This window comes from Lacerta agilis, chromosome 16, assembly GCF_009819535.1.
Source record: "Lacerta agilis isolate rLacAgi1 chromosome 16, rLacAgi1.pri, whole genome shotgun sequence".
Classification (NCBI taxonomy): Eukaryota; Metazoa; Chordata; class Lepidosauria; order Squamata; family Lacertidae; genus Lacerta; species Lacerta agilis.
Window position 1 is genome coordinate 27,974,447 of NC_046327.1, and position 27,811 is coordinate 28,002,257.

At 44.3% G+C, this 27,811-nt stretch overlaps 1 protein-coding gene across 1 annotated transcript; it reads left to right on the forward strand.

Annotated features, from left to right (window-relative positions):
• The first annotated feature begins 4,631 nt into the window (after nt 1–4,631).
• On the forward strand, nt 4,632–26,733 carry FSTL1 (follistatin like 1). Its single transcript, XM_033173056.1, has 11 exons — nt 4,632–4,867; nt 4,971–5,036; nt 12,752–12,856; nt 14,745–14,874; nt 16,308–16,340; nt 17,185–17,315; nt 19,824–19,942; nt 20,550–20,662; nt 21,117–21,227; nt 23,673–23,770; nt 25,270–26,733. Exons 1-11 carry the CDS (start codon nt 4,649–4,651, stop codon nt 25,312–25,314), a joined length of 1,170 nt encoding a protein of 389 aa, XP_033028947.1. The 5' UTR covers nt 4,632–4,648; the 3' UTR covers nt 25,315–26,733.
• Nucleotides 26,734–27,811: the final 1,078 nt, after the last annotated feature.

The window sequence follows — 27,811 nt, forward strand, 5'->3', positions numbered from 1 at the left end:
CGGAAATGAGTGATGCATTTTTGGATATTTAGTTTTATCTTTAGTTAACACCAACATGGTGTTGTATTCATTTATACCATCTAATATATGACACACTGTTGTAGTGTTGATAATTTAAGATAAGATAAGATAAGATAAGATTTATTGTCATTGTCCGTATATACACAGTATACACAACAACGAAAATCAAACACCCAAAGACCGGATTTACCATACACATTTGCACATATCTCCAACACTCTCATCCTTATTAAAACATAATCTATTAAAACATAACATAATCCAGAGTATTAGAATGATACATCAGAATGATACATTGGGGACGACGACACAATTTTCTCAGACTCCTACTATACACATTGAATTGGTAGCTAATATGTTGGCTATGATATGTTGGTAACATGATGAGACGCAGGTGGCGCTGTGGGTTAAACCACTGAGCCTAGGGCTTGCTGATTGGAAGGTCGGTGGTTCGAATCCCCGTGATGGGGTGAGCTTCCATTGTTCAGTCCCTGCTCCTGCCAACCTAATAGTTTGAAAGCATGTCAAAATGCAAGTACAGTGGTGCCCCGCTAGACGAATGCCTCGCTAGACGAAAAACTCGCTAGACGAACGGAATTCGTCTAGCGGAAGCTGCCCCACAAGACGAAAAAGTCTATGGGGCTGCTTCGCAAGACGAAAAATTTTCGTCTTTTTTCCCGTTTAGCGGAGCGCAGCTGTCATTGCCGCTTCGCTAGACGAAAAAACCGCTAGACGAAAAAATTCGTAGAACGAATTATTTTCATCTAGCGGGGCACCACTGTAGATAAATAGGTACCACTCCGGCGGGAAGGTAAATGACGTTTCTGTGCACTGCTCTGGTTCACCAGAAGTGGCTTAGTCGTGCTGGGCACATGACCCGGAAGCTGTACGCCGGCTCCCTTGGCCAACAAAGTGAGATGAGCCCCGCAACCCCAGAGTCGGACATAACTGGACCTAATGGTCAGGGGTCCCTTTACCCTTTACCTTTATGTTGGCCCTAAAGCTACCATGTGAAAAAGGGTAATGCTTAAAAAGACATACAGCTGAACATATACAGAGTGAAATATTCCATGATAAAAGATGCATTTCATGTCTGTCACTAACAACACGGTTGCCGTGGTATAAACGATGGTGAGATTCTTCCCTAGTAATTCCCATGTAGTGCTGGCCCATTGAACAAAACTCTATACACTGTATTTAGTAAAGGAAGAGTAACAAAACTCTATACACTGTATTTAGTAAAGGAAGAGTAACAATGTAGTCCTTTAAAGCAATGGAATCCTTTTAGTTGCTGCCCCAAGCTTTCTCTGCAAAAACCCACTCCTTTAAAGCTGAATCAGAGCAAATGTCAATTTGGGTTTTCTGCAGATTGACATTTGTTCCAATTGAGCTTTAAAGAGAGGGTTTTTGCAGGCAAACCTATGGAGAACACAGAACTTTAAATTGCAGGTTGTGCCTGGAAAGAGCAGAAGGAAGGTAACTGTTGGCATGCCCTTAGTATGAGTTACCGGTAGTTACCGAAGTACCGCTGATTTGTAAATCACTTTTGTCCCAGGCACATCAAAGCCATGAGATATATTTCAGGGTCAGAATTAGGTGTTTCATTTTAATATAAGGGCTTGAAAGTATATGAAAGACATATTTTGCTGTTTATTTTATCATTGTCCTCAGGCATTTTTAATATCGATGCTGTCTTGTTTAAATTTGTTCATGATTTCATCCACTAAACCAACTTCCCGTTTTCCCTTTTGTTTCAGTTAAACTCTACAAAACTTCCCTTGATCAAAATGTTTCCCGCATCAGTATGGACATACCTGGTAATCCAATATATTTGCTCATGGTGAGAAATGTCTGGAGTGCAATAAAATAGTAATGAATAATACTTTGCTTTCTCTCTCTCCTAGAAATCATCTCAGCACAAACATTTTCCATCAACTATTTTAAAAAGTCATATTGTATTTTACGTGAAAGTTTACAGCCAAGTTTTATGATTTAATAAATGGTTTTTAACTTTGCTATCATAATGGCTAATCAATTAAATGAGATTTAGAAAAATCTCCATGTCGGGATTGCCAATAGTCTCTGCAGTGCCTCTAAAATCAAGATTATTATTATTATTTTTTGCACAAAACCAAACAATGTCCAGCCTTCACAGGCTTCCTGAACCTCGGCCCTCCAGATGTTTTGAGACTACAATTCCCATCAACCCTGACCACTGGTCCTGCTAGCTAGGGATCATGGGAGTTGTAGGCCAAAAACATCTGGAGGACCGAGGCTGAGGAAGCCTGCTTCAAAATGTGTCCCCATTTCCTTTTTTTCTGTCTGAATTCCCTTTTGAAGGGAAGCATCAATAAGTCCACCACTCTTTCTTTTATTTTCTAAGCTCTTTCGTCTTCAAGCAGTTATGGTACCAATCTATTCTACTTTGCTTAGACCTCACTTGAAATATTGTTTCCACTTCTGGGCACTATGGATTAAAAATGATAGACAACAGGAACCTGTCCAGAGGATGATGATAAAGATAGTGAGGGGCATGGGGACCCAAGTATTATGAGGAAAAGTTGAAGGAGCTTGGTATGTTTGCCCTGAAAAAGAAGTGGATGAGAGTTGGCATGATAGCTGTCTTCAAATATCTGAAGGGTTGTCACATAGACAATGGAATAAATTTGTTTTCTAGGACCTAAACCAATGGGTTCAAATTGAAGGGGAAAGGGGTTTAGATTACGCATGAGGAAAAATTCCAGATGGCCACAAGTGTTCAATGGTGGAACGTTTCACACTCTCTGTTAACAGAGGTTTCTCAGCAGAGACTGGTCTGTTAACAGAGGTTTCTCAGCAGAGACTGGTCACCAGTCATGGATGCTACACTGGTAGATTGGGAATGTGCTGAATCAACTTTGAGGTCCCTTTGAATTCTATGGTTTTATGCATGGGTGTAGCCAGGATTTATGTCCGGGGGTCCTTTACCTTTTTAAAGACAAAGTGAGGTGACTGCTTCAGGTGGCAGGATCCACAGGGGCTGCAGATCCCGATGTGTAACTTTATTTCCCCCTCCTCTTGTTCCTGATTTAGATCTTCACCATGGGAGCCAACTCCTCGGCCGAGGTCTCATTCCCAATAAAATATTTGAGGGGACCAGGACCCCCCAAAGCTGATGAGCATTGATGGCATGTGCACACAGCATCATGCAATTGATTATGCAGGGTGGAACTTACCTGGCCCCCTCAATATGTTATTCCAGTTGGCTCCCCTGATCTCCACTCACCCCTTCTTTCCCAGTGTGGAGGGGGTGCCCTTTTCTGGTTTGACTCAGGTGCCAAAATGCCTTGTGCGGGCCCTTATAAAAGAGGAACCCCTCAGTTTTGCGGGCAGCTTAAGGGAGCATAAGAGAGGCCTATCATCTGCAGGAATCTGGTCTGAATGGGTCAAATCAGACCTGCTGCAGTTCCTTCCCACCCATGGTTCCCAATGTGGAGCGCACCCCCCCGGGGGGGGGGGCAATTTGATTTTTCAGGGGGGCAATTTGAGAATGTTTATTTTTTATTGTTTTTTCACAATTTTATACATTTTAACTTCAACCGTTTCCAACATTAAAACAAAAGGTTCTTTTGAACCTTCGGACCTCCTTCCCTCCCTCCTGAGTTCCATACTTAAGATTAAATTTTCTGCATCTTTTGCCATTGTCCATCTATTATATAACCATAGTTACCATAGTTAATTCCACATTACAACTGTCATTACATCCCTGCCACTGATTTTAACTGTTTACAGTGGTCTTTTAAATAAATTAAGAATTTACTCCAATCTTTTAAAAATACTCGATCAATTCGAGAATGTTTAGATCAAGTTAATGGCCTTTTAGGCTTCCTCCAAGTGAGGAGGACAGGAGTAGGCAACCTAAGGCCCGTGGGCCGGATGTGGCCCAATCACCTTCTCAATCCGGCCCACAGATGGTCCGGGAATCAGCATGTTTTTACATGAGTAGAATGTGTGCTTTTATTTAAAATGCATCTCTGGATTATTTGTGGGGCATAGGAATTTGTTCATATTTATTTTGAAAATGGACGGTGGACTGGCCCATGGCAGAAAAAGGTTGTTGACCCCTGGAATAGGAGTTCACTTTTTGAATAATAAGAATTATATGTCATAGGGGGGGTCCATCAGGATTTTAGATGCTTCCCACCAAAGTTGCTGGGGAAACCCCCGTACAAGTTGGGGGGAAACCAGGGTTTTTTCCTGGACAAATTGAAAAAAAACAAAACCAGTTTGATATAGTTTGAATATTCCACACACTTTTTTTTTTCAATTTTTCTGAAAAAAACTGGCTTTGGGGAAAAAATGGGGGAATCTGTTTTGTTCTTTCAATTTTTCTGGTGTTCCCCCCAGGCCTTCCCATCTCTCCTCCCCCCCCCCCCGGCCACTTGGCTCGGAGCAGCACGGCGGCGCCTGTGGTCCCCCATCCCGGCTCAGCTCGCCTCTCTCCCGCCTGAGCTGCCGGTTCCGCGCCTGGAGCCAGACGAGCGCTCCCTTCTTCGGCCGGCCCTCCCCACCGCGTCCCGCCAGCCAGCGCCACAGACGACCCTCCCTCCCTCCCTCCCTGGCCTGCGATGATGGGGCGGTGGGCGGGATGGAGGGAAGGGAAGACGGAAAGAAAGAAAGAGAAGGCGAAAAAGAAGGAGGGGAGCTGCGAGGGGAGACGGGGAGGAGCTGCGTTTCCCTTCAGCATCCGCGGCCGCCGCCTTCCCAAGCCCGCAGAGGGAGAGAGGAAAAGGAGCAAGCAAGCAGCCCGCCGCCTTTTCCCCTTCACAACTCCGGCGGGTCGCCCGAAAAGGAACGAGCAAAGATGGTGAGGGGAGGCCTGTGGGAGACAGGAGGCTGCGAGGCAAGTTTGCCCTCATCCTCCGGCGCAGACTAAGCTTCTCTCTTCTCTCTCTCTTTCTCTCTTTCAGTTGCAGCTGTGGAAGAGCCTCGCCGTCGCCGTCCTGGCGGGGACCGTCTTGGGGCTCCGGGCGGAGGTAGGAGGAGATGCGAGGCGGGAGGGAGGGAGGGAGTGAAGGAGGGAGAGGCCGCCTTCTCGGCGCGGCCAAGCCGGCGCCCCGAGGACCGTTTCGGGCAGAAAGAACTTCGCTGGGTCTGGGGAGGAAAGGAGGGGGGTTTGAATTCCAGAGGCCGGTTTTCGGGAAAGGCGCCCGGCTCCCAGCAGCGCATGCCCGCCTTCCTGAGGAGAAACAAAAGCGGGAAGGGCTGGAGGCGGGTGGGAGAAAATCGGACACAGTACTGTACTCGGGAGGAATTTTTCCAGCAAGCAACAACTTTGCAAAAGTGGTACTTTGGTTCTCAAACTTAATCCGTTCTGGAAGTCCGTTCAGAATCCAAAGCGTTCCAAAACCAAGGAACGCTTTCCCATATAAAGGAATGCAAAACGGATTAATCCGTTCCAGACTTTGGAAAACAACCCCTAAAACAGCAATTGAACATGAATTTTGCTATCTGACGAGAGCATGGATCCATAAAATGAAAGCAATAAACGATGTACTTGCAGTCAGGCAATCAATCATTCAGTAGCTGAACTGGGTTCCACACAGTGACAAAAACAAAAAGAGAGAGCCTGCAGCAACGAAAACGTAAAACAAATAGCAAAACCAGACAGACCTCAGTATAACACTCAGATTGGAAGTGTGGTACTCGAATTGGGAGCGTGACACTCGAATCCGGAGCATAACACTCAAAAAGGAGCACGTTCGACTTCTGAAAAATGTTTGCAAACCGGAACACTTCCGGGTTTGCAGTGTTTGGGTTCCAAGTTGTTTGAGTACCAGGGGTATTCAAACTTGAGAACCAGGGTACCACTGTAGTTATGTTTCCATGTAGAAGAGAAGATGGGTTTCCTTTCTTTTAAGAAACAGCTTTTCTTATTTCCTTTGGGGGGAAGCAATCCTCAGCTTCATGGTGAGACCTCGTGAGCGAAATGAGGTCTCAAAGGTCTCCTCAGAAAGCCTTGGCGGTGCCACCACCTCCCTGCTTTTAAATTTTTTTTTGCAAGCCCTGCTAGAGGACCATCTGCTTCTCCACAAGTATTTTCCCTGAGACTCTTCTCTCTTTCAAAAGCCAAACGTTTTGTTTGACCAGGAATGAAGGAATGGTGTCTGAATCCCCAGAGTTGCAGCCTCCCTGAAAATGAGGTCAGAGGCAAAATATTTGATGATTACGGCTGGGAAATGTGGAAGTGATTTAAAGAAAATAAACTCAAGCTGCTGTGGGCTAGCGGGCAAAAAGGACAGAATATGCATTATGGAGATCGGAGGTCCCTAGTGGGCTGCCTGCTGCCCCTTTCTTATAGATTAGCTGCAGATGGTGATTTCGGCTCTGGACCGGTAACAAAAATAAAGGCTTTCGGAAGAAGGTACCAAAATATGGCTCCCCAGTTCTAAGCGATGGTATGTTCAAGGGTGCTGCTACCAAGTTTAGTTTGCTTTGGATAAGGGAAAGCTGGGTACTTAGGTTGTCATTGTAATATTTGTCCTGTCCCCCCTGCAAAACAACAACAACATGCAAACTTATTTAAGTGGAGGAAAACATGCGCTTTTACTGCAGGGCAATGTATCCCCAGGGATGACCCCTAATGCAGCCTTTCCTCAGCTTCCACTCCCCCACCCCCATATTCTACCCCACTCTCAAGTGAAAGCTTCTCCAAGTGCCTGGCAGAATATTTTAAAACATGACTTGAAAAATGATACATGAAAAACACAGAATTGTCTATGACATTTGCTTCTGGCTGTTCTTCCATCGTGGGACTCAAAGCAATGGGCATGTCGCTCCCAGAGAGTCTTCTGTCCTGGCACACTTGCTTAGCTTCAGCAAGGAGGTTGACTCATGTGCTTTCAAACTACGCCCTGAGACCAGAGAAAACAGCAGGAGAGGAGCCTGTAAAAAAAGAGGTTATCAGAGTCTGACTAAAAGTGTACGGTTTCTAAAAGAGGGGTGGGGAACCTGCACCCTTAGTTGCTGATTTCCAGCTCCCATCATTGTGGTCACGCTGATGGGAGCTGGAGTCCAGCAACATCTGAAGGTCTGCAGGTTCCCCATCCCTGATCCAAAAGGCATAGGCAAATAAAAAAGTTTTCACTTGTCACTAGGAAAACTTCAGGCTAGGTACCTGGCAAGGCTCCCTGATGAGAGAACCTAAATTGTCTCCAAAGGGTGTGTTTTAATGTTAATGACAGTTTTTGCAGGATGCTACTGCTGTGCCAGTTCGAAAGCATGTCAAAGTGCAAGTAGATAAATAGGTACCGCTCTGGCGGGAAGGTAAACGGCGTTTCCGTGCGCTGCTCTGGTTTGCCAGAAGCAGCTTAGTCATGCTGGCCACATGACCTGGAAAAACTGTCTGCGGACAAATGCCGGCTCCCTCGGCCTATAGAGCAAGATGAGCGCGCAACCCCAGAGTCGTCCGCGACTGGATCTAACGGTCAGGGGTACCTTTACCTTTACTGCTGTGCCATCACAGTGAGTAGGAATGAGCCCTGAGTAAGCATAGGATTCCTCCTGAGCTTTCTTCCTTGTTCACCATGCCTCCACCTCTGCCAACTTTTTGTCCTATGTGCTGGCTGTGCTCCACTGGCGTAGGAGTAGAATCTTCTGCCAGTGGAAGAGGGCTGAAATGCCGGTGTTAATTTCCCTCCGGCGCAGTGCTTGAGTCTACCATGGGCAAAGGACTCAGGAGTGATACTGATCAGGAGGTGCAACTTGAGGACAAGATTGTTCTCTCTGCAAATGTTGGGATTCCTTAGTGCACTCTTAAGTGTGTCTTGCTGGAGAGAGTTTTCTTGGACACACTCTCAGATTAATCCAGCAGTCTGGTCTGCTCCGCTGATCAACACAAGCTCCCAAATTGGGGAAATTGTAACACAGAAATGCTTCTAATGTCTTTGAAAGCAGGCAGCTTTTTCACCACTTGGTTTGAGCTGCTTTTGTGCAAAACCTTTCCAGTATGTAGCCAAGAAAGAATGTGCTACATATTGTGACTTCTTTGACTGTAATTTGGCAGAAGGGTGCTTAGGAGTCTGGAAAATATGACAGGTTGTGAGAACTCTTGGCTGTTCCTGAACAGCTCTGGATGGTGTTGTTGGCAAGGATGGTAATGGCAAGGTGAACAAGAGCGCCTTTGATCAGTAAATTGCTTTATTTGCATAAGAAAAAGGTTTGTAACCAGATACCATATAATCTTCCTGCCAAAGTAACAGTACTCTTATTAACTACATCAGTTTTTCATCACATTCATAAAATGGTCAAGACCAGGCTCTGGACCCGCCTTACTGAGCACAGCTATGTCTGCCTGCTTATGCCTTTGCTAAAATGGAATTGTTTAATCTGCTCTTAAACAGGGGATAGCTTTTCTTGTAAAGGAAAAGCTCATGCCGCTGTTGTTGGTTTAAACTCCCCGGAGCCTTGATTAGGCAAGCAAATGTTGATCAGTGGCTGCAATGCATGGTGTCTGGACCTGGGTGAACAGTGAGTGTTTCAGGAAAAGGGATTGGGAGAAAGGGAGTGGTGCCCTTCAAATGCTTGCTTCAACCTCCCTCCTCCCCTGATGGAGACAATACGTCCCCTGCCCCTGTAGGGAGTTGCAGTGGGACTCTGTGTGTGCAGTGTTCTGTTCTGTTCTGTGTGGCCAGGCTGTGACGCTGCAAATGAAAAAGTGCTCATGAAGGCTTGGCTTTCACATCCGTGGTTGGAATGGTGGGCCTGGCACTCACCAGCAGAGAGCTTTCCAGCTGACCCTTGCATCTCCGATGTGGAAGAAACTGATCCCAGCTGCTGAGGGGAGGGAGTATTGCTCCACCAGTACAGTTTGGTCAAGACAAAGTTCTCACATGTATCAAAGAGTTGGTGGCAGGAGAGAGCTCTGCAGTAGTTACATTTTGCAATATCACATCCTCTTGTAAGAAGGAGACAGTTACTAATGCCTTTATCCTGTTGACCAGTCTCCCTGGCAGCTTTTAGAATCCAGGTCAAGCTCACACAAAGCAGGTCTCTCCCCTCCAAGGCATAGCTTTCAACTTTTCCCTTTTATTGCGAGGAATCCTATTCGGAATAAAGGAATTTCCCTTTTAAAAAGGGAAAAGTTGACAGCTATGCTGCAAGGATCCTGTCTGTCCATTTCCCTGGGCTGTGCAAATAACCACCCAGAGTGGGGGCATCAGCACTAGAAGGGCAGAACAGGAAAAAAATCTAAACAAATAAATGAAATCGGATAAGCAGGAGTCAAAGTTATATCAACTAACTGACCTCCATGTCAGCACGCAACTGGGCAAATTCATCTGGAAATTGTCTTGCAGATTGGCCACAAAAGACTACTGAGTGGACCAAGATGTAGCAGGACTTTTGACTGCTTGAAAAAGCTCCATTGGGCAACTTTGTACAGATGCAACTGCGGCAGAGAAGTGCTATTTCTTCACAGCCATCACTACTACAGAGCTCAAACTCATTCCAGGTCTTCCCCAGCACTAAACATCACCCCACTTGTTTCAGCAGGCACACACCAGTTAGGAGGTAGTTGTAGTGAACAACTGATGGAGGGACAATGCTGCCATCTAGCTGTTTTTCCAAATCAGTTCTCAGACTCCTCCCACATCCTTTGATGATGCTCCACTGCCATCTTTTGGAGCCTGGGTATCCTGGTCCACCAGACCAAAGCAGGGCAGGTATACTGAAGAAGGACATCAAAAACGCCAGAGTGATTGGTTCTAGTGATTTTGTCTGTGCAGTCCCATTGCCTTTACAGGTGCAGGACGGACACTGCAACTATGAGAGGTCGCCGTGACTAGTCTGCACCCAAGCAAATGTTTAGACATTCTTTATACACAAAGCAGCATATGCCACTTTGGCCAGGACTTTGCATCACTTGCAAATGGCCAAATCTTATAGATAGTCCCACTTCCTGGGCTCAGAGCCCAGCACCCCAAGCCCACAGATAAGGTTAAAGCAAGCCAGTTAGCTGATATCAAAGCAAGTGAATACAAACATATATTCATAAACATTAACATTCCTGCATTGCAGCTGGTTGGACTAGATGACTCTAGGGATCCCTTCCAACTCTACAGTTCTATGATTTTATATAGGAGCTCATGGTTACAGCAACTATCAATTAATTGTGGGGCTATCTTGATCACCAAGATGCATAGCTTCTGGAGCAGTTCGCTGTGAGTTCAACACACTGAGTGAATCTGTAAGTGCCTTATCTTCTTCTAAGTGTGTTAGCAACACATCTTGAATGTTTGTGTGATAGGGAGTTGTGTGCATATGCAGGAATGTGGCTTCCTATGCATGAAGATGTTCTACTTTAGTTGCCTCCCTGATCCCTTTTTTGTATTTAAGGATCATTGTCATTGTTTTGGTCGGAGGGTCAATAGTGTGGCCCTAGTAGTGCTATTTTGATATTTGACCTGGAATTTTGATCAGCATTGTGAATAAATTTAGTTTTAAAGATGGTCTTAGGGTGAAATCATAACCACATTTATTTGAGAGGGAGCCCCACTGAACACAGTGGAACATACACCTGAGTAAGCATACTTAGGCATACATTGTTGTGTTGCATGACACACACCTGCCATTAGCAGTTGTGTGTTTGTTGGTTGAAGTGGTAGATGTCTAACACCTGTGAGGTGAGGCTGGATTGCTGGTCTGCTCCTAGCTGACATTAAATGACATAAGGTCTGATCCTGAAGAGCTATACTAAGATGATGCAGGCTCTATGAAGCTCACTGCTGTCTGTCAGGGTTGCAGTGATTATAAAATGGAGGAGAAACCATGTAAGCTGCCTTGAGCTCCTTGGAGGAAAGGTAGGATATAAATGTAAAGAATAGGATGGTTTGGGGCCAGTTTTCTGGGAAGGCTTCAGGAGAACTGAACTGGAAAACAGCTGGTTAGGAGGGAAGAAAAACACTTCTTCAGATCGACCTGAGCCTATGTCAGGTCCTAGCCTGCTGTCTGATCTTCACTTCTGTTTCCAGAGTTCTTATATCAGGCTGGAGCTTTTGAGAATATTAAGAATATGCAGATTCAACGTTCTTATCTTATGTGACTTTTTACATACCGGTAAACAATTCGATGCCTTCAGATTGTTCCAAGAGTGGGTTTTGTTGCATGTTTTTTTTTTTTTTTTTTTAAGTCTAGGCATTGAGCATTAGGACCTCATTAAAATGTGCTCTGATTTCCTAAGTTTAGCACACGGAATGGTAGATACGGAAAGGGTTTTATTTTTTTAAGTTCGTTAGCATTTCAACATTTTAGTAGAGGCACCGCAAGGAAGCTTCCAGCATTTGATTTTTTCCATTGTCTCCGCTGCATTCATGTGTTTAAACTGTTTTGTGCTAGGAAAGTTCTCAAAAGCTGCTAAGAGAGGAATAAAAACATTGCTGTGACTTTCCTTGCACATATTTGCAATATTGCCTTTTAGAGGGCATTCCGATCTGCTGACAGAGTTGGGGAGCTGCATGTTCTGCTGTGCTGGGTTTTGCAGCCAGATCCTTTGGGAGGCTCTTGCTCCTTGGAAACAATGGTTTCAGCCCGTGTGACCATGTAACTCTGGTATGCTCTGATTGGCCAGCCTCCTGGAGACTTGAGATCTAACTGAATAGGCAGGGACCTCTTTCCTCCTGGGGGTGTATTTTGCAGTTGGCTTTTGTTAGAAAGTATGAGAGCCAAAAATGTAAGATGTAAGATGGGTGGAGTTTGTGCTTGGCTGGTCTCGGAAAGTGAAGCAGGGTGCGGAAACATTTATGACAAGCTGGGAAAACATTGTCAGAGTTGGACATTTCAATACAGAAGCTTCGTGGGGTACTTAAACTAATAGACTCAAAAGCTGTTATTTCCCCTTTGCTCAGACTGTTGTGAAGGGGGTTGGCATTAATGCCAGTCTCCTTGTACTCCAGGTCACAATAACACACACATATCCACGGATGCACAGACCTAGCCCTTCTGTTTTGATAGATGGCTCTGAATGAACAATAAAAACTTCCCTGTCTAATTTGAAAAGCACACCCTTAATACTTTCTGTGGTCATGCTAATGCATCTTGGCTTGTGAAATTTTGCTTAGAGAGCAGAGGTTAACTTTTCTATTTTCTCTGCTTCTCAGACCAACTTGTGCTAACGGGTGGGGAGGGTGCGGCTCTCCAGATGTTGTTGGATGGCAACTCCCATTAGCCCCAGCCAGCATGGCTGACAACATCTGGAGGGCCACGGCTTCCCCACCCCTACTTGGGTTGTCATGGCCCATCCTCTCAAAGTGGCCTTTTGTCAACAGGAGCCCACAGCCTAGTGCTTGTAACTGCTGTGCTTCCCAATGAATAAAAAAGAAATCCTTTGTTTAATTTTAATTTTGAGAAAGATATATTAGGACTGCAGCAGATCGGATTGATGGAAAAGCTGCAACATTTAAAGATGTGCATGTAACCACGTAGATTAGAATCCATTTTCTGGCAAAGGTACTGAGAAGGTGTCAATAACTTTTTGGATTGACATCTGCCAGCTAAAGTCAACAAATCGCCCACAAAGGCCTGTTCAATCTGCTAGTGATCTGTGGCTCTTCTGATATTTCTGGAGCTTTTAAGATCTGTGAGAAGGTTGCAGTTATTGGTTGCTGTTTTGTGGTTTTTACCTCTTACTGTTTTTCTTTATCTTAAGGAGGCTTCCTCCCCCGCCCCTCAACAAAATATCTTTTATGCCTTGCAGGAAGAGCCGATGAGCAAATCTAAAATCTGTGCTAATGTGTTCTGTGGGGCTGGCCGGGAGTGTGCTGTGACAGAGAAGAGCGAGCCAACTTGTCTCTGCATTGAGGTAAGCGAAGTCCTGGGACCGCTGAGATCAAAGGCTGATGTCATCCCAAATGTGGAGAACCAGCACACCTATTGGTGGTGACTGACGTGTGCTCCCTCCTGCTTCCTCTGTGTTCCTAGGGATTTTCTGCACAGCCTTCTTGGTTTGTTGCATGTACAGTGGTACCTCGGGTTGTATACACCTTGGGTTACAGACGCTTCAGGTTACAGACTCTGCTAACCCAGAAGTAGTACCTCGGGATAAGAACTTTGCCCCAGCATGAGAACGGAAATCGTGCAGTGGCGGCACGGCAGCAGCAGCAGCAGCAGCAGGAGGCCCCATTAGCTAAAATGGTACCTCAGGTTAAGAATGGACCTCCAGAACAAATTAAGTTCGTAACCAGAGGTACCACTGTATGCTTCCTTTTTGGCATCAATGACTCAAGTCTTCTTTCAAGGTAGCTCTTTCATTGTAGCAACATCACATTTCCTGAGCACTTAACAGCACATCCTATTATGCTGCTTTCCTCCAAATCATTTTGGTCTTCTGACTGGTGTGTGGAGTATACTTAGCAAACTGTCATAAGCACCTATTTGATGCAGCCTGTGACCATGATTATCATTATTAGTTGTTTCACTAATGTAGGTTTCCCTAGTGTGCATTTGTTCACGATATATATTGCCCACATTATAGCAGGAACCGATAGAAGAGGAGGAGGAAGAATATGTAAATAAGCACAAATAGGGGGATACCAATGCTTTCAGTTCAGTAAGTTACACGTAGTGGGGCTTAGTTTTCCATAAAGGATGAGAACTAAAGCAATAAGCCATGGGTAGGCAAACTAAGGCCCAGTGGCCGGATCTGGCCCAATTGCCTTCTCAATCTGGCCCGTGGACGGTCCAGGAATCAGTGTGTTTTTACATGAGTAGAATGTGTCCTTTTATTTAAAATGCATCTCTGGGTTATTTGTGGGGCCTGCCTGGTGCTTTTACATGGATAGAATGTGTGCTTTTATTTAAAATGCATCTCTGGGTTTCTCCAAAAAATAGTCCGGCCCCCACAAGGTCTGAGGGACAGTGGATCGGCCCCCTGCTGAAAAAGTTTGCTGATGCCTGCAATAAGCTAAAACAGAGTTAACCAGTGCTTTTTTTCTTAAAAAAATGTTTAGGGCTACTCACATTCTGACTCAAGAAAATTACCATTTTATAGTTCAAATCAGGAAAAATAAATATAGTAAATGGACAAAAATACAAAGATTCACAAAATGTTTAGGGGTATGCGTCCCCCCAGAAAAAAAGCACTGGTTATCCCTGTTTTAGCTTATTGCAGGTGTTAGCAAACTTTTTCAGCAGGGGGTCAGTCTACTGTCCCTCACTTTTGTGGAAGATTTGAGGAGTTGTTTGAAGAATGAGAGGGTGGATGTCTTCTAATCAGGGAAGAAAAACACTCAGAAACAGTGTGTGCATATGATTTTATCCTGTATGTCACTTGCACTATTCAGGCCCTCCCTGAATTAGTTTAAGAATTCATGACCTTTGGGACAAACTCAGACTGTAAAGTTAATCTCATCAAAACTTAGACATGTCTGGATCCTTTGTTTCTGTTTGTTGATGAATTATTTATTTGTACGTTGTAACCCTTGATCTGACTACATTCCCCCACTCTGGTGCCAATCCAAATTGGACCCCACATGTCTGCTTCAAAGGAAGTTCCCACTATTCAGGAAGGAAAATCCTGCACTCAGGGGCAAACTGTGATTTATGTAAATTGTAGTTTGGCCTTCTCTCTCTAGCCCTCCTAATGTATATTGCCTGCGTGAAAGTGCTTATCTTTATGCCCTGTGTGTCTCCTTCTACCTTTAGAGCCTAGTTACATTGGATCTGTCTTTTTCTTTTTGTTGCTGTTGCAGAGATGCAAGCCTCACAAAAGGCCAGTTTGTGGCAGCAACGGCAAGACATACCTGAACCATTGTGAGCTGCATCGCGATGCTTGCCTCACTGGCTCCAAAATTCAGGTGGACTATGATGGTCACTGCAAAGGTAAGTCGGATCCTGGGGGGGGGGAAACTCTTGGAAACAACTACTACTCCGTAAGATCAACGCTAGAGGACATTAGAATTCAGTCTAGGCTTGGGAATTCTGGCACCAGATATCCATTTTGGTTTTTTCAAAGGCACATGACTTAATGTGCCACAACATTCCGTGCCTGTTTCCACTGAATATTGCTGCTAAAGTGTGCCACTTCTTGCATCGGATGGCCCCGGAGCTGAGGGCAACAAAGCAAGGAGCCAGTTGTCACCGTGACATAAGACGTTTGGCCCAGCCCATTACAGTGCAGCCCTGACTGGGGCACTACGGTGAAAAAACATTGTTCTCTGGTCTTGTGAAACAGAACAGTAACAAGGAAATAGAGGAAGATATGGGAAGTAATGTCAGTAGTAGGTGGAATTTACAATCTGTAGTCAGCTGTCAGAGACATGGCCCACAGAGAGGAAGAAGCAGAGGGGGAGGAAGTGACAAACAGAAGGCTGCCTGTCACTTCTCAAAGCAACACTGAGATGCAGGAGCAGGAGGCAGGTGGTAGTAGGGGGTTGGATTCAACTCCAGAGGGGGAGGTATTGGTTACACCTGAGTCTCCCAGAAGTAGGAGGCGGAGCAAGCGATTACAGCAAAGGAAGACCAGCTAGAAGCGGGGACAGGCTCGGCGTATATCTGGCCTTTTAAGGGGCCGGAGGTCAGTCAAGTCAACTGATAGTGAAGAATGATCTGTGGGAGGCTATGTTTGCTGTAAGCCTGTAATTGCCAAATGAAGCTAAAGGAGTTAAACTGCCAGTTTGCTGTGTCGTGTGTGTGAGATGTGCTAAACCTGACATCAGCCATACCAGGAATGATTTCCCTGGAGCTTGGCTGAGTGTTTGGAGGCTGAACTTGGGTGGAAGAAATGGACCTGGGAGCCCTAGATGAACAGCTGTATATGCTGCTGAGTCCTGCCACATGAATGTTCCTTGCAATACTGTAAGGGACAAACTATGTTCGTTTACAATACTTATATTTCCACCTGACTTCCAGTGCAGCTGACAGTAAGTGGAAAAAACATCATCGTCACCATCATGTTCCAAAATAAAAAAATTGGGCAATAATTTTAATGGGGGTCAACCAAAATGTCAAGAAAAGGATGTTAAACTTTTGAGTAGTTTACTCAAGGGTTGCCAGTGCAGTGCCAGGTGAACACCATTGCATTTGAAAAGGCCATTATTGATTCCTCTAGGCAAGACACCCAGACTCTGAACTAGGGCGGTGGGTGGAAGCCCTATGGCACAAGGAGAAATTATTGAATTGATGGGATGGGTTAGTTGAATACTGCCCACCGCCCCCAACAATGTCTGGGGGGAGATATGAGATGTACTTCAGTAAAACCATAGACTGTTACAGTACCTTCAACCTGAAGTTTTCTTATTTCTTCCTGTAAATAGAGAAGAAGCCTGAGAACTCTGCTGCAAGTCCAGGTAAATATGCCTTTGCCTGTGCTGTGCAATCTGTGGGCTGTTCCTCATGTTACATTTGTTCAAATATAGGTCAAAGGAAGTGTGTCTGAATGCCCTTCAAGTGCAGATCCTGTCTGGAAAAGTGTTTACAGAGTGGAACTTCTATATCCCAACTGGCTATGAGTCCACCTTCCTCATTGCCTCTTTCAACATATCATTGTTAATATCTCACCCATGGGCATGACACTCTTCTCACGAAAGTGGTTAAGCTCTACATTCTATGTCTTGAGCCACAGTGTTTACTTCATGTGCAAAATTCAAGGATAAGGGAATTTGTGTCTCCCCCTCCCAAATTTACCTTTTCTTTTCTGTTTTTGGTCTCAGTTCAATTGCAGTTGGCTACTGTGACTCACCAGGCTAATAATAAAAAACAATAATAGAAATGTGCCAAGTTAGAGTGTGAAAAATGAAGCCTAGCTGGTTGACTGAGGATCAGTAGAGAATGGCAAAAGAGATTTTTGCCTTCTGTCTGCTCCTGAACTGTCACCTTTAATTTTCTGGATTACCAGATTGAAGAAATAAAACATAGAATTTATTTTGTTCATCTTGCCCATTGAAAATAGCACTGTGCATAATCAGTGGTAGTTTCTCATGTGCCTTAACAGCAGAGGAAAATAAACATGGCCTATCACTCCACAAGCTGGGAGACTTGGGAGTCTGCTGATTTCTGATCCATTTTCCACTTGAGATGAAGAGAAGTTGCATTGCTTCTTTGCCTGCCATCTAACTGTCTCCTCCACTTTCAATTCATTGCATCTCTCTGACATTCCTGGTCCAACTCTCCCCTTTTCTTGTCACTCAATAGTTGTCTGTTACCAGACTGACCGAGATGAACTCCGGCGCCGTGTCATCCAGTGGCTTGAAACTGAGATCATTCCTGATGGCTGGTTCTCTAAAGGCAACAACTACACTGAAATCCTAGACAAGTACTTCAAGGTACAGATGGCAGGAGAAGAAAAATAGAAATGGTGAACTGATGGAAGAAGTGGTTGGAGATTTGCTTCATAGTATTAGTGTGAATTTTCCTGAATCACTAATTTGTTTGGAAACTAGCTTGTGAATATTCTACATTCTCACCTCTGCCTTTAGCCTTCACTTGCTTTTCTATATGTACAAAAGAGATGTGATCAGCTTATAGGCTTCTAGCAGCCTTCAACCACAATGTTAAATGAATGAGAAATCGTCAAGTAAACACTTGGCTAATTCAGAAGATAAAACAGCTTTGTGGAGAGTCACTATCACCGTATTATAGACTATTCTGGCCTGTATATTCATGTTGGATAAACTGTTATTTCTCAACAAAACAATTATGCCTGATTTGCAGATAAATGTGCAAGACTTAGCTTAATACTCTCAGACAACTGCGGGCCCGGGGTGTATGTGTGGAACTGTGTCAAGTGTAATTCAGTTTCCCACACAATCTAAAAATAACAAACAGTGTTGGGCCTGTGAGGAATCCTATTCCCTCCCCTTCAATGCTTCCCCAACAGTGACTCTCCCTAGGTTTCACTGACAACTAGGATGAATCCTTCATATGGGAGCTGTCTCTGGGGTACCTTAGGGCTCTACGTTTGAATACCTCTTGCCACCTATGGGATCTCCCTACCAGGGTTCCCAACTACTGCAGTTTGCCTCCCCTTTAGGCAAATAAGTGGCACACTTGGCTTCACTGTCCAGCCCTCTGTATGACAGGAGAATAAGCAAACAGTTTCCTCTTCCTCAGGAAAGCTTTGTTCTCTCCTCTTAGTCACACCTCTTAAGGAACTGATCCACTGCCACAGTCAGCGAACGTTTAAGCACATTTAACTTTATTAGGTAACTTGAAAACATGGATGTCTTGGGTTATTACTGGTACAAATCTTCTACTTATGTAATTCAGCTTTGTTATAATATTTCCTGCATCCCTTTAGCAATGGTAATGACCTTTCCTCCCATTCCCCAAAGCCTAACCTCTCATTTTCTCTCTCTAATCCTCCACCCCCAACTGCCAAACCCCCAACAGCCTTTCAAGGTTGTTCCCCCTCCTTTTAGAGCCAACTAGCTCCGCCTCCCAGGGAACACCTACCTAACATGGGAGTGATAGGTTAACTCATGATGAACCTGAATCATCAGCAGGCATTATTCCGCCACAGGGCCCCTTTCAATAAGACAGAAAATTAAGCAGCTTACTATGAAAAAAAACTGTAGAGGTCTGAGGCAGCGAAGTCAAGCTAATCAGATTTGGGAGAGAATTTGTTCCCACTGCACATAAGGCTTTCATTCATTCAGACCTGAACATAAGCAAGTTGTATCCAGCAAGTCATCCCCCTAAAAGGAAAGCGTAAAGCCATAGTCTCTAAACTTCAGTGGCCAGCAGCGGTGCCAACTTGAATAAAATATTGTGGGGGCCCAAGGAAGCCCCGCCCTGCACAATCAAACACATGACGCAGTGCACACATCCCATTTGTATGGGCATGCCCATCAACTTTGTAGAGGGCCAGCCCCCTCAAATATTTTATTGTGGGGTCCTAAGCCCCCACAGCCCCCTAGGAGTTGACTCCTATGGTGGCCAGTATGGCCATATAATACTTTGTATGCTGTCTCAATTACAGTTGAGGTGATTAAGGTACTTGACAAATAAAGATCAAGCAGCAGGGGGTGGCGAAGTGGGACTATGCCAGTCACCTGACTGCTGTTTGGCTGAGTTGCTGCAGCGTAGCCAGATAGAGAAAGGGAGCAATGTGATGGCAGCTGGATTGTCAGAGACCAGACTGAGGATTACAGCTCTGAAGAGGAATGGTAGGAACCTCTCCCTCTTCCTGCTCCTGACCAGGATCCTGAAGCTGCTCAGGAACAGTGGAGCAGTATAGATTTAGAGAATTGGTTTGCAGAGGGACATAGTTCGGAAAACAACAGCTGGGAAAAGCTGAGTGAGGAACAGCTAGAAGAAGCAGAACAGGAAGAGAGAGAGATCACCGACTCCCCTTCACTAGAGAGTGTCCAGCCTATCTCTCCAAGGTCAAGGGAGAGCTGATAATGTTGCTATGCAGAGGGCACAGCGCAATGACTTGGTGGTGGGGGGGACAAGGAGGGAAATTTAATTGGGAGCACCTTCGCTCCGAGAATTGCTGCTGTGTTCTTTTGCTGTGGTCATTAAACACTCTTAAACTGGTAAGAGACTCTAATTGCTTTGTTCTGCTGATGCACGGCCAAAGCAGGGGAGGAAGCCATTTCTCCGAAGCCTGACATGGATGGTCACAGAACAAACACACTGGTGGAGTAAATCCAGTGTTCCTCCTAGTGCACTGACACCACACTAGCCTTCCCACCACTATACTCCATGTCATCCACTGCTACATTCAACTGAACAAGTAGTGGAAGTTGTGAAAAGGAAATAGCTAATGGTCCATGGAAGCAACACTGTTGTTTTCAGCCTCTCTTGCATGCTGCTTTGTACTTCTGTAGAATTTCGATGATGGGGATTCTCGCCTGGATTCCAGTGAGTTCCTGAAGTTTGTGGAACAAAATGAGACAGCAGTCAACATCACCACCTACGTGAATCAAGAGACCAACAAGTTGCTCAGGTAGCTTGGGGCAGAAATCAAAGAGAACAAGATTCAAACTACAGATGGCACTTAGTTTCGTGATTTTTTTCCCCTGATCAAATTGGGACCCGTTCCAGATCTAAATAGGCCCATGGTCCGCCCCTGCTTTACAGGAATGCAAGCAAAAACATTTTGTTGCTAGCTTGTACATATCACAGGGTGGTTCTAGTCATGATCTGGAATCCTGCTGATTCAAGCAGTAGAAAATATATCAGAAAGCTCCTGTTCTTGTCCTTTGCCAGGCAAAAAAACCTTGTCACCTATGTTTTGAAAGCAGCAGGTCTAATGACCAAGCATTTGAATCTAACCCTACATTCCTGTTCATCTGCATTTGCCTACAAAAGTGTTTAGTAACTGCCAGTGATGATTGTGGAACTTGCCAAGTTACCCGAGAAGGAATAGTTGCTCATGTTTAGACCATAGGAAGAATCAGCAGCCTTTGAATGCCGGTAGTCTGGTGGGCTGCTTCACATGTTCAGATATCCCAAGTGAAACAATTTGACATTTCATTGTAAACATGTTAACCATTCCTGCTTTGCTGTGATGTCTTCTAGGCTGATGCTTGTATTTTTTGTGTTTCTTGCAGGGGACTCTGCGTAGATGCTCTCATTGAGCTCTCTGATGAGAATGCTGACTGGAAGCTTAGCTTCAACGAATTTTTGAAATGCCTCAATCCAGCCTTCAACCCACCAGAAAAAAGTAGGAACACCTTGTCTGCACAGAGAGAGACTGAGGTTCCTAAAAGTGTAGAAAGAGCAGAAAGATTAAGGGCTGGAAATGTGTCTCAAAAACCAGCCAGTGTCTTATCAACCTGTCTCTGATTAGTCATTAATCTTTAGTCTGCTCTATCATTATCCATATGTTATAAGCCACATATTACACTAAACCACAGGTTTCATTTACAGTTGTACCTCAAATTACAAACACTTTGGGTTACAGACTCCGCTAACCCGGAAGTAGTACCTCGGGTTAAGAACTTTACCTCAGGATGAGAACAGAAATGCAGCGGCAGCGGGAAGCCCCATTAGCTAAAGTGGTACCTCAGGTTAAGAACAGTTTCAGGTTAAGAACGGACCTCCGGAACGAATTAAGTTTGTCACCAGAGGTACCACTGTACATTGAGACCATATTCTATTCTCTGTTATCTTTCTAGAATGTGCCCTGGAAGATGAAACATACGAGGATGGAGCAGAGACCCAAGTGGAGTGTAACCGTTGTGTCTGTGCCTGTGGGAATTGGGTGTGTACTGCCATGACCTGTGAAGGTATGTCGACCAAGGAAATCTTGGATCATTTTAGAACACTATTTCTTCCTCAGAGGAAAGAAATGTGATGTCTGGACCGTTGGCTTTTTGCTCTAAGCACTTGAAAGCAGAAGGAGTTCCAGATCAAAATCCCATGAACCATCCTGGGTCTGGGATCAGTTATTTTATAACCTGGAAATCAGAAAATGTTGTTTTCATGATAGAAGAGACCCTTCTCCCAATACCAAATATACTATTCTCAATATACTATTCTCCCAGTACCCAATATACTCCCACTGTACTACAGTATTCTGGTCATTTCAGTTCTGGGGACTACTTGGGCATTAATTATTTGAAGGCATCAAAGGACCATGGGAATTGGTTCAAAATGGAGTACATTCATACCTTGGAAGTCAAACGGAATCCATTCTGGAAGTCTGTTCAACTTCCAAAACATTTGGAAACCAAAGCGTGGCTTCTGATTGGCTGCAGGAAGCTCTTGCAGCCAATTGGAAGCCCCCTCAGATGTTCAGCTTCCAAAAATAGTTTGCAAACCGGAACAGTCACTTCTGCGTTTGCGGCATTCAGGAACCAAAATATTCGAGAACTAAGCTGTTCAAAAACCAAGGTATGACTGTATTATTGTATCCAGAGATGAAAACCTGATCCTCTTTTACCCCAGGAACCCTCGTGCAAAATTAGGTTACACTATCTTAAGAGGAGCCCCAATGCACAGCAAACAGATAAACAATCAGCTTTCCAAATATATGGTAAATGTAAAAATGATTCTTATCTCAGGTTGTAATTTATATCAAAAGAAGGTTATGAAAAGCCAAATGTCAATTTAGCACTGCCAGATGGAAACTAGGGAGAACAAAGGAAATGGGGTGAGTGGAAAGACCGACCCCACTGTCTACTCCACATTACAAAATAGAAATATGTCCGCCCTTCAATGAGAGGAAAACAAATGATGGCAACACTAAAAACTTAGGTGAGCAAAAGAGGAGAGGCTGATTGCTCTTTTGTTCTCCCCTTCCATAACAACCACAGATGCATTTGGTTTGACTCTGGTTTTGTTTGTTTCTTACATTTCTTTGAATGACATTAAATTCTTGATCTTGACCTGTGACCTTGCCTGTACCCTCAGGGTGGTCCATTTCCCCTAGGCTGCCCATGGGAGATGAAGGCCCAGCATACACTGTGGAGGGTCCAGGGTGCAAGGCAATTCCTTTTGAGAGCTAGAGGCCAACATGTCTTGTGAGAAAGGAGAAACCTCCTGAGAGACTTTGCTGTTCACAGCCATGCATATGACTGAAGGAGGTGGGAGCTTGTGCCTTTGTTCAGCCAAAGCTGAGGACATAAGTGAATTTGAACCACTTATCCCTCGATCTAAGGCCTGGAGAGCAATTGGGAAGCTTGAAGAACTGAACAAGCAGGATAAACAGCAGATGCTGCAATGCTGATGGCCAGGAGGGGGCACCACAAAGCGACAATAAACTCTGTAATCTAATTAGAAAATCTGCACCGCACTGTTCCTTTGATCAGCTTAAAATTTGCATTTATTCAGCTGCCCAAACCCCAGGTCCTTTTTGATGGCAACTTATTATTATGCGAGGAGAGTCCCTTTTATTATGTTTCCTCTTACTGATCCCTTTATAAGGGGAGAACTCCAGCTCTTTTATGTTTTAGTCTTGTAACCATTCCTTCTGCTTCTCTTTGAATCTCACTACATGCCAGGCATAAAACTGATGATCTGCCTTTCCTTCATCATGTTTTAAACCAGTGACAGTACTTTTACCTCTCAGTCTTTGACTGGCCCATTCAATTTTCTCACTAACTGCTGCTGAAAAAGGCTGGTCTAACAGGATGACAGGCTGCCATGTTGAGCTCATCAGCGAGAATTTTAAGTGACTGTACCAAGTAGTAAGCAATTGCACCAAGTGGCAAACAGGGTCTAGTAGCGTGCTACTGTTTTAACTGAAGATTGTCGCAAGCTTGGGGAGGTTGTGTGAATGGTTGCAAGGTACTTACCAAGGGGGTGGGGATGAGGAAAGAGAATGAGATAAATAGGTTTCATCGTTAGTTCTTGGGTACATTAAGGAAGTTCATTTCAGTATTATTGCTGCTTACCCCAGGGTTCTGCAGCTCCTGCAAAGACCACGAGTGGGCAGTTGGAATTGGGTTTTTGCAAAGGTTAGACTAATCTGGTAGTGTGTCTATGAATTTCACCATGAACATCTCTATGATAGGATATGTATGGAGAAATTTCTAAGCCAACTTATTTTTCATTGCTAGTATTCAACCTCAGTGGTTTCTGTCTTCTCGTCAACAGAGCCAACACTTGGTGTTAAATTTGATGTGGTGATAGAACTTGCTCTGATTCTACCTTTACCCTCTTTGCCTTGAATTTCCTAAACATTGTATTCTGCCAACTGTGACAGTTGTGTAATCCACTTATCCTTGTAGGCAAGAACCAGAAAGTGCTTTCTGAAGGGCAGCAGCCTGAAGATAAGATGACTGAAGAAGAACTGGCCAGATATGTTCAGGAGCTGCAAAAGCATCAGGTCGGAAGGGGACTGTAGAGATTTCTTTGCCTTGCAAACATGCTGGCTATATATTTATTTCTATAGGTCTTTCTGCTGAACGAGCTATAAGAGTCTGTACCTATTGGAGGCTGCTGAGAATAACTAGGGATACAACATAACTTGAGCCAGTTTTGTTTTAGCGACTTGCCTTGTCACCAAAGTCAAGAAGGAGTTTTATGCAGGCAAATGGACAGAACCCCATGCCCTGAGCCTGTGTCTGCACTAGAGCTTTAACACATACACGAGTCACTGTTTACGTGTCTAAATTTGTGCACCTTTGTCCACACATAAGCACTTCCAGTTTTATGCCTCCAAAATCAATTTTGATGTATCTCATCAACGCTAGTGGGCAGTGCTTGATGGGATGTATTTGTGTTGTGTTTTATAATTCTAATTATTAATATTAATACTACTACTACTATTAGGGATGCAGGTGGTGCTGTGGGTTAAACCACAGAGCCTAGGGCTTGCTGATCAGAAGGTTGGCAGTTTGAATCCCCGCGACGGGGTGAGCTCCCGGTGCTCGGTCCCTGCTCCTGCCAACCTAGCAGTTGATTGGAGGGGCAGCTAACGTGATGACTAGTATGTCAAAGTGCAAGTAGATAAATAGGTACCGCTCTGGTGGGAAGGTAAACAGCGTTTCCGTGTGCTGCTCTGGTTCGCCAGAAGCGGCTTAGTCATGCTGGCCACATGACCCGGAAGCTGTACGCCAGCTCCCTCGGCCAATAAAGTGAGATGAGCACCACAACCCCAGAGCCGTCCGCAACTGGATCTAATGGTCAGGGATCCCTTCACCTTTTTAATTCTACTTTTATTTATTAAATTTGTATGCCGTCCTTCATCTGAAGATAACAAGGCATTTCACAATATAAAAAAGAGAACACAGAACACATAATAAAACAAGAGCAAGAACAAACCAATAACCCTCTTTCACAAACACATTTAAATGGCCGTTGAATGTTCAGTCAGCCTAAGCCTAAGAGAAACATTTTCACCTGCTGCCTAAAGATATGTAATGAAGGTACCAGGTGAGCCTCTTTGGGGATAGCATCCCACAAAATCGAGTGGCCCTGAGTACTAGTGTTACAAGAGAGATGAAAACTTCCCTCAAGCGGGCCTTTGCAGATGGTTCATAGTTAAGCAGAATTTGGGGGGGGGGGGGACGACGACACACAGATTTCTGATTTCCGGTCACATAGACGAATACTCAAATCAGAAGTGTGATTCTGGGTCCTGAAACAGCAGTTCTGGAACTGAAACATTTAAATATTTGTTCCAGCCCCATATTTAGCATGTTTTCATCCCAGACATATCTTAGTGGGGTGGGGGAAGAACTGTGTCCTGTTGTTAATATAAGAACTGAGTATATAAAGTGGACCAGATTAGTAGGGTTTTTCCCCTCCTGTGGGCACCCTATCCTGGCACCAGCTTGTGGAATCACAGTGCATCCATTAGATTTCTCTCCTTTTCCTTTCCAGGAGACATCTGAGAAGACCAAGCGAACGACCACCAAAGAGATGTAAGCGAAACGCGCAAGTGGAAGATGCCCGAAGCTGGTGTGTGTTGCCTGACTCACCCACCAGTCTTCCTTCAGCGCTGATTTCAATATGCAAATGTGTGTAGGACTTGTTGCCCAGTCACAAATATTTACATTCTATAGCAATGGGGGGGGGGCAAAGAAAAAAAAAATAGGTTCTTTTAAAATTTAAGAGAACCCCTCTGAATCATGGTTTGTTTGTTTTTTACAATGAGGAAAGGAACTGAACTGAGGACATTAGTGAGGACCACAAATAATTCCAGCTCTCGCTAACACCTGAGCTCATATGTGTGGGATCTTGCTACCTCTCTTGAGTTTTGCTGACAGCCTAAAAGCTACTACCGTAACTGCAGGGACTTGGAAAGGAAGTGCCTATGGCTAAGCATGTATTCCATGGGATATTGCTATGCCTCATGATCTTGATAACTGGCTTTTCTGTTTTCACACATGAACAACTTTCGTCCTGTATTCCCTTTCCTGCCCATACTCTGCTCCCAAAGAATATCTGGCCATTCAGACTGGTTTACTGTGCCTGTGTCAGGGGGTTCCTGGTGAACACAGACCAAATCTCTGCCAGAAGCCAGATAGCCCAGTGCATTGAGTTCCAAAGTGACCTCATTTTCTTTCCCTCTCTCTTTGCAAAGGTGCTACAGTATATTTTCTTATCACACTCTTACACTGATTCTTTTTTTTTAAGTAATGACTTTTAACTGAGCTTTTTGTATCTTTGATTTATAGATATTGTTTATAGTTACTGGAAAATGTTGTACTTCTGGTTCATGCTTTGTATTATAGCTGCATGTATCAAAGAAGTCAAATCAGTGCAGCACAAAGAGGGGCTCAGAGCATACGGGGCCCTTCTGGATTTGATATTTCAGCATCCTTTTATGGTAAAGAGCCTTAGTTCATGCATGAATAGAGCTGGATAGGGTTTTCAAAGGAGACTGTCTCCCACAGGGTCATTTCTTCAAGGAAGCGGAGGGGGAGAATTATTCACTTCAGGAAGAAGTGAAGGCCAGTCCTGTTGCATTAAATAGAAGCAAATATTATGTCAGGCAAACATCATGCTATGGAAGCAGTTTTGGAATTGCAGGCACTAAGATGTGTAAGTTCCCGGTGCTTCTTTACTTAGGGACCGGTTCTGTAATTTCCAAAAGGACACTTGCACAACTGGGGTATCTAAGCAGGTTGCTGATCTGAGTGCTGACACAACTTTTTCCATGCAGTGAAAGGAAATAACCTCCAGCAAAGGAGGGAAGGAAACACCAAGCAAAGGAAGGAGAATATGCAAACCCATAAATACATTGCATTTGTTGGTGTGATACCAGAGACTGTTCCATGCTATTTAGGAATTTTGGCAATAAAATCAGGGGACTCAATCTCCCTACAGTGGTATAGTAAACATCAGAAGCGTTGTTTGTGCATATCTTTGAAGAGAAAACTGTATTCTAGATTGAAATTTCAAGTCCTACTGAATAGCCCCAATCTTAGGGAATAAGCCCAAAAGTAATTTTTCCCATGCAATTCCTCCCTGATGTAAATCTCCCCCAACTGCTATTTGCATCAGTAGTGAAAACTTCCAGGGATTCAAACAGGCTCTGACAAAAGGGAAAGGCAAGATCCACCCCCCCCCCAATAACTGAATGGACTTCCTTAATGCATACAAACTGTTGGAACCACTTTCTCAATTCTCACACCACCACTTTAGGAAATATGGCCTGAGGATAGAGGGGGGAATTATAATGAGAAGTTGAATTGTTGATTATAAAAATGTTAAAATCCAACAACCCTCAAAAGGTACTAGTCAATAGACTTACTTAAGCCTATGATTTCAGGGGATTTAAGCATACTTAACTCTAAACTGGATTGTGCCCAAAAAATTCCAATAACCATGACTGTGCTATTTGTCTACACTTATTCCATCCCCTGAAAGCACAGACAATCCCAGTATCCCACAACTTTAAAATCTACTAGCTGTCCCTTTCAGCCTGAAGTTAAGGGCATTTTACTGTGCCATTTTAACTGCTAGGGTCTTCATGGAGCTGTGCCTTGGTTGTTTGCCATTTTAGACTTGGTGCACAGATAGTACACCGAAGATAGAAGTTTTGGTAAATCCCATAGCTTAGGAAAAGAGAAACTGGAGACAAATCTTAAGTATGTCATTTCAAGCTTTATAGGTCATACCAACATCATCATCAACACCTAGAAGACCACGGAGAGCTAGTGCAAGTGCTGGAGCACCAATGTACTACGTGCATAGCCAAAGCTTGTTGGTAGGGAACATGCTTGGTGTGCAGAAGAAAGACACAAGCACAGTTCACAGTATGGATCTTTCCCAAACTGCCATGCTACGAAAAAAGAAGAAACTTAACAAGATCCATGAGTGACCCAATAGTAAACTGCAAAAGAAAGAAAGGTTTTGTTGTTGTTGTTTTTTAAAGCTAGAACCCACCCAACACAGGATGGGTGAATCAGACCATTGG